The 12,603-nt window shown below is 51.8% G+C and overlaps 2 protein-coding genes across 3 annotated transcripts in view; one reads left to right on the forward strand and one right to left on the reverse strand.

The window, feature by feature from the left end:
• The window catches only part of l(1)G0289 (lethal (1) G0289), a 523,775-nt gene that overhangs the window by 46,351 nt on the left and 464,821 nt on the right, over positions 1-12,603 (forward strand). The gene's annotated exons all lie outside the window — the stretch shown is intronic.
• The window catches only part of LOC139746642 (uncharacterized), a 115,307-nt gene that overhangs the window by 13,633 nt on the left and 89,071 nt on the right, over positions 1-12,603 (reverse strand). Inside the window, exons 7-10 of the mRNA XM_071658066.1 lie at positions 10,626-10,782; positions 9,207-9,650; positions 3,406-3,596; positions 1,739-1,919 (exon numbers count right to left, since the gene is read on the reverse strand). Coding sequence (XP_071514167.1) covers positions 1,739-1,919; positions 3,406-3,596; positions 9,207-9,650; positions 10,626-10,782 — 973 coding nt within the window. The remainder of the gene's footprint in view (positions 1-1,738; positions 1,920-3,405; positions 3,597-9,206; positions 9,651-10,625; positions 10,783-12,603) is intronic.

The raw sequence follows: 12,603 nt of genomic DNA on the forward strand, positions 1-12,603 counted from the left end.
CCCCTCTTTCCAAAACTCTTGCATTCACCTCCCTAACAACCCCATCCATAAACAAATTAAACAACCATGGAGACATCACACACCCCTGCCGCAAACCCACATTCACTGAGAACCAATCACTTTCCTCTCTTCCTACACGTACACATGCCTTACATCATCGATAAAAACTTTTCACTGCTTCTAACAACTTGCCTCCCACACCATATATTCTTAATACCTTCCACAGAGCATCTCTATCAACTCTATCATATGCCTTCTCCAGATCCATAAATGCTACATACAAATCCATTTGCTTTTCTAAGTATTTCTCACATACATCCTTCAAAGCAAACACCTGATCCACACATCCTCTACCACTTCTGAAACCACACTGCTCTTCCCCAATCTGATGCTCTGTACATGCCTTCACCCTTTCAATCAATACCCTCCCATATAATTTACCAGGAATACTCAACAAACTTATACCTCTGTAATTTGAACACTCACTCTTATCCCCTTTGCCTTTGTACAATGGCACTATGCACGCATTCCGCCAATCCTCAGGCACCTCACCATGAGTCATACATACATTAAATAACCTTACCAACCAGTCAATAATACAGTCGGCCCCTTTTTTAATAAATTCCACTGCAATACCATCCAAACCTGCTGCCTTGCCGGCTTTCATCTTCCGCAAAGCTTTTACTACCTCTTCTCTGTTTACCAAATCATTTTCCCTAACCCTCTCACTTTGCACACCATCTCGACCAAAACACCCTATATCTGTATGGTTGCGAGGCGTGGGCTATGGATAGAGTTGTGCGCAGGAGGATGGATGTGCTGGAAATGAGATGTTTGAGGACAATATGTGGTGTGAGGTGGTTTGATCGAGTAAGAAATGTAAGGGTTAGAGAGATGTGTGGAAATAAAAAGAGCGTGGTTGAGAGAGCAGAAGAGGGTGTTTTGAAATGGTTTGGGCACATGGAGAGAATGAGTGAGGAAAGATTGACCAAGAGGATATATGTGTCGGAGGTGGAGGGAACGAGGAGAAGTGGGAGACCAAATTGGAGGTGGAAAGATGGAGTGAAAAAGATTTTGAGTGATCAGGGCCTGAACATGCAGGAGGGTGAAAGGCGGGCAAGGAATAGAGTGAATTGGATCGATGTGGTATACCGGGGTCGACGTGCTGTCAGTGGATTGAATCAGGGCATGTGAAGCGTCTGGGGTAAACCATGGAAAGTTGTGTGGGGCCTGGATGTGGAAAGGGAGCTGTGGTTTCGGGCATTATTGCACGACAGCTAGAGACTGAGTGTGAACGAATGAGGCCTTTGTTGTCTTTTCCTAGCGCTACCTCGCACACATGAGGGGGGAGGGGGATGGTATTCCATGTGTGGCGAGATGGCGATGGGAATGAATAAATTCAGACAGTGTGAATTGTGTGCATGGGTATATATGTATGTGTCTGTGTGTGTATATATATGTGTACATTGAGATGTATAGGTATGTATATTTGCGTGTGTGGTCGTGTATATATATATATACATGTGTATGGGGGTGAGTGGGGCCATTTCTTTCGTCTGTTTCCTTGCGCTACCTTGCTAACGCCGGAGACAGCGACAAAGCAAAATAAATAAATAAAATATATATAAAGGAAATAAAGTATGTATAGTTGCATAAAATAGGTAATTGGAGTGTACATATGGCCATAGTGTACAGACTGTGTACACCCAAGTGTTACCCTGTGTACATGTGATCTCACCTGTCGTGTGTACAAGGGCGGCGGGCAGTGTGCGTGCGTACATGTACAGGGGCGTGGACCGTGCGTGGGGCGTGGCAGTGTACAGCACCAGGCGCAGGTCCGTGGCTGGCGGGAGGCCACGCACGCTGAAGTGTGGGCTGCCCTCGCTTATGTTGGCGACCAGGGTCGTCCCTGACCATACCTGTGGGGGGAGGGGGGGGTGAGGGTCCGTGGCACACGTGCCTCCCCAGGTCCCCACATGACCTACCTCCAGGTCCCCACATGACCTACCTCCAGGTCCCCACATGACCTGCCTCCAGGTCCCCACATGACCTGCCTCCAGGTCCCCACATGGCCTACCTCCAGGTCCTCACATGACCTACCTCCAGGTCCCCACATGACTTACCTCCAGGTCCCCACATGAAATACCTCCAGGCCCCACATGTCCTGCCTCTAGGTCCCCACATGTCCTACCTCCAGGTCCCCACATGACCTGCCTCCAGGTCCCCACATGACCTGCCTCCAGGCCCCCACATCGCCTACCTCCAGGTCCCACATGACCTGCCTCCAGGTCCCACAAGACCTACCTCCAAGTCCCCACATGACCTACCTCCAGGTCCCCACATGACCTACCTCCAGGTCCTCACATGACCTACCTCCAGGTCCCCACATGAAATACCTCCAGGCCCCACATGTCCTGCCTCTAGGTCCCCACATGACCTACCTCCAAGTCCCCACATGACCTGCCTCCAGGTCCCGACATGACTTGCCTCCAGGCCCCCACATCGCCTGCCTCCAGGTCCCCACATGACCTACCTACAGGTCCCCACATGAAATACCTCCAGGCCCCACATGTCCTGCCTCTAGGTCCCCACATGACCTACCTCCAGGTCCCCACATGACCTGCCTCCAGGTCCCGACATGACTTGCCTCCAGGCCCCCACATCGCCTACCTCCAGGTCCCCACATGACCTACCTCCAGGTCACCACATGACCTACCTCCAAGTCCCCACATGTTCTGCCTCCAGGTCCCCACATGACTTGCCTCCAGGCCCCCACATGGCCTACCTCCAGGTCCCCACATGGCCTACCTCCAGGTCCCCACATGACCTACCTCCAGGTCCCCACATGGCCTACCTCCAGGTCCCCACATGGCCTACCTCCAAGTCCCCACATGTTCTGCCTCCAGATCCCCACATGACTTGCCTCTAGGCCCCCACATGGCCTACCTCCAGGTCCCCACATGGCCTACCTCCAGGTCCCCACATGACCTACCTCCAGGTCCCCACATGGCCTACCTCCAGGTCCCCACATGACCTACCTCCAGGTCCCCACATGGCCTACCTCCAGGTCCCCACATGACCTGCCTCCAGGTCCTCACATGACCTACCTCCAGGTCCCACATGACCTACCTTCAGGTCCCCACGTGACCTACCTCCAGGTCCCCACATGACCTGCCTCCAGGTCCCCACATGACCTACCTCCAGGTCCTCACATGACCTACCTCCAGGTCCCACATGACCTACCTTCAGGTCCCCACGTGACCTACCTCCAGGTCCCCACGTGACCTACCTCCAGGTTCCCACATGACCTACCTCCAGGTCCCCACATGACCTACCTCCAGGTCCCCAACATGACCTACCTCCAGGTCCCCACATGACCTGCCTCCAGGTCCCCAGGTGACTTACCTCCAGGTTGGACCTGGTGCTGGCCTCGGGTGACCTGACGAAGCTCAGGCTGGGCGAGTGCTGGACGTGGGCGGAGTCGGTGCCGGGGTGGGCGTGGCGGTCGTGGGTGTGGGCGGGGTCCTGGCATTTGACCTCCAGCCGGGTCATGGCCACCAGGGTCACCGAGCACTCCCTCAGGGCCCGGGGCGGCTCTGTAAGAGAGACACACACACGAACACACACCCAGGAAACCCCACCCCACCCGTCTCTTAGTGTGCGACCACGTGACCACGTGTTGTGAGCTCACGACACACCATGGTGTGTTGTGAGCTCACACGACACACCATGGTGTGTTGTGAGCTCACACGACACACCCCCACACTGTAGGGTGACCACACGACACCCACACACTGTAGGGTGACCATACGACACACCCTACACTGTAGGGTGACCACACGACACACCCACACTGTAGGGTGACCACATGACACCCCCACACTGTAGGGTGACCACACGACACACCCACACTGTAGGGTGACCACACGACACCCCCACACTGTAGGGTGTGTAGGGTGACCATACGACACACCCACACTGTAGGGTGACCACACGACACCCCCACACTGTAGGGTGTGTAGGGTGACCATACGACACACCCACACTGTAGGGTGACCATACGACACCCACACACTATAGGGTGACCACACGACACCCCCACACTGTAGAGTGACCATACGACACTCCTACACTGTTGGGTGACCATACGACATCCCTACACTGTAGTGTGACCATACGACACCCACACACTGTAGGGTGACCATACGACACCTCCATACTGTAGGGTGACCACACGACACCTCCACACTGTAGGGTGACCATACGACACCTCCACACTGTAGGGTGACCACACGACACCTCCACACTGTAGGGTGACCACACGACACCTCCACACTGTAGGGTGACCATACGACACCTCCACACTGTAGGATGACCACACGACACCTCCACACTGTAGGGTGACCATACGACACCTCCACACTGTAGGGTGACCATACGACACCCCTACACTGTAGGGTGACCATACGACACCCCCACACTGTAGGGTGACCATACGACACCCCCACACTGTAGGGTTACCACACGACACCCCCACACTGTAGGGTGACCATACGACACCCCCCACACTGTAGGGTAACCACATGATACACCCACACTGTAGGGTGACCATACGACACACCCCCACACTGTAGGGTGACCACATGACACCCCCACACTGTAGGGTGACCACATGATACACCCAAACTTTAGGGTGACCACATGACACCCCCACACTGTAGGGTGACCACACGACACACCCACATTGTAGGGTGACCACATGACACACCCACACTGTAGGGTGACCACATGATACACCCACACTGCAGGGTGTCCACACGACACCCACACTCTGTAGGGTGACCACATGATACACCCACACTGTAGGGTGTTCACACGACACCCACACACTGTAGTGTGACCACACGACATACACACACTGTAGGGTGACCACACGACACACCCACACTGTAGGGTGACCACATGCCACACGCACACTGTAGGGTGATAACACGACACACCCACACTGTAGGGTGACCACACGACACATTCACACTATAGGGTGACCACACGACACACCCACACTGTAGGGTGACCACATGATACAATCACATTGTAGGGTGACCACATGACACCCCCACACTGTAGGGTGACCACACGATACCCCCAGACTGTAGGGTGACCACATGAAACACCCACACTGTAGGGTCACCATACGACACACCCACACTGTAAGGTGACCGCATGAAACACCCACACTGTAGGGTCACCATACGACACACCCACACTGTAGGGTGACCACACGATATACGCACACTATAGGGTGACCACACCCACACTGTAGGGTGACCACACGACACACCCACACTGTAGGGTGACCACGCGACACACCCACACTGTAGGGTGACCACACGACACACCCACACTGTAGGGTGACCACACGATATACGCACACTATAGGGTGACCACACGACACGCCCACACTGTAGGGTGACCACACGAACACTATACGCACACTATAGGGTGACCACACCCACACTGTAGGGTGACCACACGACACACCCACACTGTAGGGTGACCACACGACACACCCACACTGTAGGGTGACCACACGACACATCCACAATGTAGGGTGACCACACGACACCCCCACACTGTAGGGTGACCACATGACACACCCACACTGTAAGGTGACCACATGACACTCCCACACTGTAGGGTGACTACATGACACTCCCACACTGTAAGGTGACCACATGACACTCCCACACTGTAGGGTGACCACATGACACACCCACACTGTAGGGTGACCACACGACACACCCACACTGTAGGGTGACCACATGACACACCCACACCGTAGGGTGACCACATGACACACCCACACTGTAGGGTGATCACATGACACTCCCACACTGTAGGGTAACCACATGACACACCCACACTGTAGGGTGACCACATGACACTCCCACACTGTAGGGTGACCACATGACACACCCACACTGTAGGGTGACCACATGACACTCCCACACTGTAGGGTGACCACATGACACACCCACACTGTAGGGTGACCACATGACACTCCCACACTGTAGGGTGACCACATGACACACCCACACTGTAGGGTGACCACACGACACACCCACACTGTAGGGTGACCACACGACACACCCACACTGTAGGGTGACCACATGACACACCCACACTGTGTTATGATAAGGAGACATTTCAGTATGTTGCGTGAATTTTGGTTTAGGATTATTAAAGAGAGTTTTACGAACGTAGAGAGAGAGAGAGAGAGAGAGAGAGAGAGAGAGAGAGAGAGAGAGAGAGAGAGAGAGAGAGAGAGAGAGAGAGAGAGGTTTGTGAAGACTGGAGATAGTTTGATGATTGTGGGTCAGTCATAGGGTGGTCTAAGAAAGCTTAACGAAGGTCAGAGAAAGCTTTATGACGAGACTAAGCTTTGCGGAGATTAGAGAAAGCTTTATAAAGATTAGAGAAAGCTTTATAAAGATTAGAGAAAGCTTTATAAAGATTAGAGAAAGCTTTATAAAGATTAGAGAAAGCTTTGTGGATATTTAGAAAATGCGAAGACTAAAGAAAGCTTTTCAGAAAATTAGTGAAAGCTTTACTTAGAATTGAGAAAGCTTTAAGAAGAAAAGCTTTACGAAAATTAGGGAAAGCTTTATGAGGAAGATTAGAGAAAACATTACGAAATATTAGAAATATCCTTAGAAGTGGATAGATGAAGTCATCCACCATCCACTGTGACACAGAAGTGGATAGATGAAGTCATTCACCATCCACTGTGACACAGAGGTGGATAGATGAAGTCATCCACAATGAGACAAATGGATAGATGACGTCATCCACCATCCTTTGTGACAGAAGTGGATAGATGACGTCACCCCCCCATCCACTGACACAAGTGGATAGATGAAGTCATTCACCATCCACTGTGACACAGAGGTGGATAGATGAAGTCATTCACCATCCACTGTGACAGAAGTGGATAGATGAAGTCATCTACCATCCACTGTGACAGAAGTGGATGGATGAATTCATCCACTATCTACTGTGACACAGAAGTGGATAGATGAAGTCATTCACCATCCACTGCGACACAGAGGTGGATAGATGAAGTCATCCACAATGAGACAAATGGATAGATGACGTCATCCACCATCCTTTGTGACAGAAGTGGATAGATGACGTCATCCACCATCCACTAACACAAGTGGATAGATGAAGTCATCCACCATCCACAGTGACACAGAAGTAGATGGATGAAGTCATCCACCATCCACAGTGACACAGAAGTGGTTAGATGAAGTCATCCACCATCCACTGTGACAGGTGGATAGATGAAATCATCCACAGTGATACAGAAGTGGATGGATGAAGTCATCCACCATCCACTGTGACACAAGTGGATAGATGAAGTCATCCACCATCCACTGTGACACCGAAGTGGATGAATGGAGTCATATACCATCCACTGTGACATATAGGTGGATGGATGAAGTTGTCCACCATCCGCTGTGGCACAGAAGTGGATAGATGAAGTCATTTACCATCCACAATAGCACTGAAGGGGCTAGATGAAGTAATCCACCATCAACTGTGATAGAAGTGGATAGATGAATTCTTCCACCATCCACTGTGACGCAGAAATGGATAGATGCGGTCATCCACCATCCACTGGCACACGGGGATAGATGAAGTCATCTACCATCCACTGTGGCACAGAAGTGGATAGATGAAGTCATCCTCCATCCACTGTGACACACGGGGATAGATGAAGTCATCCACCATCCACTGTGACACAGAAGTGGATAGATGAAGTCATTCACCATCCACTGTGACACAGAAGTGGATAGATGAAGTCATCCACCGGAATAAGCGACACAGAAATGAAAAGGGCAACACGAGTGTAAACACACACACACACACACACACACACACACACCAGTGGACACCTTGTATATGTGTACATATTTAACACAGCCTGCAGACCTGGGGTGTATTTGACCATTTCGTGAACAATATGCAAATATAAGCACTTCGAAATTTATATGACTGAAACGATCATTTTTATCTGTTCAAAGAATGATTTTTGTTTGAACAAATGGTCCATATTTATTATTTGTTTATTCCTAATTCCAAACAGAATTAATATTTTTCATGATTGGGGTAAAACGAGAATTTCACTAATTATTTTTGTCTTTATATAGTTGTATCGTGTGATCAAAGGGTTGTCTGTGTATTCTGATGTAGAAGCTGTTAAGAAAGGTGTACATTTGTGTTCGAGTTGCCATAGAGAGGGTGTAAGTGGGTGTAGTATTGAGGGGGGACAGGATGTAGTATCCAGGGTGTAGCATAAGGACTAGTGTCTAGGTTGTAGTTAAAGGTGTAATGTCTAGGGTGTAGTACAGAGTGTATTGAAGGGTACAGGGTGTACAGTTGGGTGTAATGCCCGGTATGTAATACAGGATGTAGTGTGTTGGGTGTAGCGTGTATCATAAGATATAGTGTCGGGTGTAGATAGACGTCTAGGATGCAATGTTAAGGATTAGATGTAGGGTGTAGTACAGGGTGTAGTATTTAGTACAGGTTATAGCACAGGGTGTAGTGTGTAGTACAGGGTGTAGTGTGTAATAGCGTAGTACATGATGTAGTACAGGGTGTAGTGTGTAGTACATGGTTTAGTATAGGGTGTAGTACAGTGTGCAGTACAATGTGTAGTATAGAGTTTAGTACAGGGTGTAGTACAGGGTTTAGTACATAGTACAGGGTGTAGTACAGGGTGTAGTACAGAGTGTAGTACAGGGTGTAGTACAGGGTGTAATGCAGTATAGTATAGTACAGGGTGTAGTACAGGGTGTAATACAGTATAGTATAGTACAGGGTGTAGTACAGGGTGTAATACAGTATAGTATAGTACAGGGTGTAGTACAGGGTGTAATACAGTATAGTATAGTACAGGGTGCAGTACAGAGTGCAGTACAGAGTGTAGTACAGTGTGCAGTACAGAGTGTAGTACAGGGTGTAATACAGTATAGTATAGTACAGGGTGTAGTACAGAGTGCAGTACAGAGTGCAGTACAGTGTGCAGTACAGAGTGTAGTACAGGGTGCAGTACAGAGTGCAGTACAGAGTGTAGTACAGAGTGTAGTACAGGGTGTAGTACAGAGTGTAGTACAAGGTGTAGTACAGGGTGTACTGACCCACCACGGTGACGTTGTATGTGCACGGGACCCGGATGTGACCCAAGCTGTTGCGGGCGTAGCACCCGACGAGGGTGGAGGTCGTGGGCGTGATGGTGAGGGTGGACCGCCCAGGGTGGGCGGGGTCTTGGGCCCCGCCCTTCCCCACCCCAGACTCCTCCCCCCGTGGCTGCAGGAGTCCCGGGGCGTCTGCTGTCTCCCCTGGGGGCGGGTTTGGCTGACTACCCTGGAGGTGCTGGGGAGGTGAGTGTTCCACGTACACGGACGGCCTCAGCTCCACCTGCAGGTGGTGCTCCACCTGCAGGTGGTGGTCTGGGGCACCCACCATCTTCCAGGTGAAGTGGAGGTCACGGGGCGTGGCCTCCACCAGGCAGGTCAAGGTCACGGAGGTGTTGGTCGCGACGATCACGTCCCGCTGGGGCCCACCCGCGCAGTACGGCGGGTCTGGGGGGGACATGACACGCCCACACTCAGGCAGGTCCAAGTATGATGCGTATACCACGTATGATGCGTATACCACATATGCATATGATGCGTATACCACATATGATGCGTATACGACATATGATGTGTATACCACATATGATGCGTATACCACATATGATGTGTATACGACATATGATGTGTATACCACATATGATGCGTATACCACATATGATGTGTATACCACATATGTGTATACCACATATGATGTGTATACCACATATGATGCGTATACGACATATGCATATGATGCGTATACCACATATGATGCGTATACCACATATGATGCATATACCACATATAATGCGTATACCACATGATGCATATACCACACATGATGCTTATACCACATATAATGCGTATACCATATATGCCATGTATACCACAGATCATGCATATACCACATGATAATATACCACATATGACACATACCACATATGATGCATATACCACACATGACATATTCTGCGTGTGACGCATACAGACAGACTCGCACTATACTATGTGGCTCAAGCTGGTTCGTGTGTGTGTGTGTGTGTGTGTGTGTGTGTGTGTGTGGTCATTGGTTGACGCAAACTGTCTACCCCTGGGTGACGCAGGCTTGTCTACCCCTGGGTGACGCAGCCTTGTCTACCCCTGGGTGACGCAGCCTTGTCTACCCCTGGGTGACGTAGCCTTGTCTACCCCTGGGTGACGCAGCCTTATCTACCCCTGGGTGACGCAGAGTCCCATTAGTGACGCCGAGTCTGCCCATGTGACGCAGGCGTGTACTCGAGTGTGACGCAGGCGTGTACTCGAGTGTGACGCAGGCGTGTACTCGAGTGTGACGCAGGCGTGTACTCGAGTGTGACGCAGGCGTGTACTCACGTGTGACGCAGGCGTGTGCTCGAGTGTGACGCAGGCGTGTACTCGAGTGTGAGGCAGGCGTGTACTCACGTGTGACGCGGATGGGGACGGCGTTGGAGTGTCCGTCACCCTCGCGGTTGGAGGCCAGACATGTGTAGAGTCCGGCGTCACCACGTTGGACGGGCGACACGACCAGAGACGCGTTGTCACGCATCCAACGACGCCCCCCAACGCCCACCACGCGTCCCTGGGGGGAGAGGACAGGTGGCTCTGTTAGAGGCGCCCCTGGAGGGAGAGGACAGATGGCTCTGTTAGTGGCGCCCCTGGGGGAGAGGACAGGTGGCTCTGTTAGAGGCGCCCCTGGAGGGAGAGGACAGGTGGCTCTGTTAGTGGCGCCCCTGGGGGAGAGGACAGGTGGCTCTGTTAGAGGCGCCCCTGGAGGGAGAGGACAGGTGGCTCTGTTAGTGGCGCCCCTGGGGGAGAGGACAGGTGGCTCTGTTAGAGGCGCCCCTGGAGGGAGAGGACAGGTGGCTCTGTTAGTGGCGCCCCTGGGGGGGGAGAGGACAGGTGGCTCTGTTGTTGACAAGATGGCTCTAAATGTAAGGAGGGAGGAGGGAAGGAGGTAGAAAGAAGGAGGAGGGAAGGAGGGAGGGAGGGAGGACCCGAAATGGGTGACAGAGAGAGAGAGAGAGAGAGAGAGAGAGAGAGAGAGAGAGAGAGAGAGAGAGAGAGAGAGAGAGACGCCCTTCCCTTCCCTTCCCTTCCCTTCCCTTCCCTCCTCTTTCGTTCCCTCCTGACCCATGTCAGACTGTCTCTCTCTCTCTCTCTCTCTCTCTCTCTCTCTCTCTCTCTCTCTCTCTCTCTCTCTCTCTCTCTCACCCATGGATGCAGAGGGCTGGGGCCGTGCCCTTGGACACGCCCACCTCCTCCACGTCACCGTAGATTACCCCTCCCTCCCCCCCTGAGCACCCACGCCAGAAAGCATTTGACGCGTTCCCCCTCCCCCCCGAGATGAGCCCTAAGTCCATGGTGTTGGAGGCGCCCCTGGGAACTGTTGCTTGCACGGAGGCACTGGAAAGGGGGGGGGGGGTAGAACAACCCCCCCTGGTCACGTCAAACGAGGCAAAGGGTCGTTCTTGAACGAGGATATGGTCGTGGTGATTTTGGTCCCTCGTTACTGGTGGGGTGACCAGCCGCCATTATGGTCACGTGATGCAGCAGGGCTCGGGGTAACTCGGGAGTTCCAATTTGCATATAGCATGAAAGATAAGCTGTGCCATGTTATCTATAGACGATAAGAGATGGTTGCCAGAAGATGGAGATGAGATTGGAAAATGGCTTAGAAAATGGCAAATGCCACTAGATTGGTAAATGGTTTAGAAAACGGCAAATGCCACTAGATTGGTAAATGGTTTAGAAAATGGCAAATGCCACTAGATTGGTAAATGGTTTAGAAAATGGCAAATGCCACTAGATTGGGAAATGGTTTAGAAAATGGCAAATGCCACTAGATTGGTAAATGGTTTAGAAAATGGCAAATGCCACTTAACGCCATTAATTTGGCAGCTGTTGCAAATAGGGAGCCTCAACCAGAAATTGGGTTGTGAACTGATATGCCACAAGATAATGGCTGTCTCCAGATGTTCAAAGGAAGATAAGGCTTATCGACGTGTTCAGAGGAGGGTTGTACGACCGACGTGCTCAGAGGAAGGTCGCACGATCGACGTGCTCAGAGGAGGATCGTACGACCGACGTGCTCAGAGGAGGGTCGTACGACCGACGTGCTCAGAGGAGGGTCGTACGACCGACGTGCTCAGAGGAGGGTCGCACGACTGACGTGCTCAGAGGAGGGTCGTACGACCGACGTGCTCAGAGGAAGGTCGCACGATCGACGTGCTCAGAGGAGGATCGTACGACCGACGTGCTCAGAGGAGGGTCGTACGACCGACGTGCTCAGAGGAGGGTCGTACGACCGACGTGCTCAGAGGAGGGTCGCACGACTGACGTGCTCAGAGGAGGGTCGTATATTCCCACTGATGATGTACAGTTCTGTACAGTACAGTGAGGA

This window comes from Panulirus ornatus, chromosome 65, assembly GCF_036320965.1.
Source record: "Panulirus ornatus isolate Po-2019 chromosome 65, ASM3632096v1, whole genome shotgun sequence".
NCBI classification, from domain to species: domain Eukaryota; kingdom Metazoa; phylum Arthropoda; class Malacostraca; order Decapoda; family Palinuridae; genus Panulirus; species Panulirus ornatus.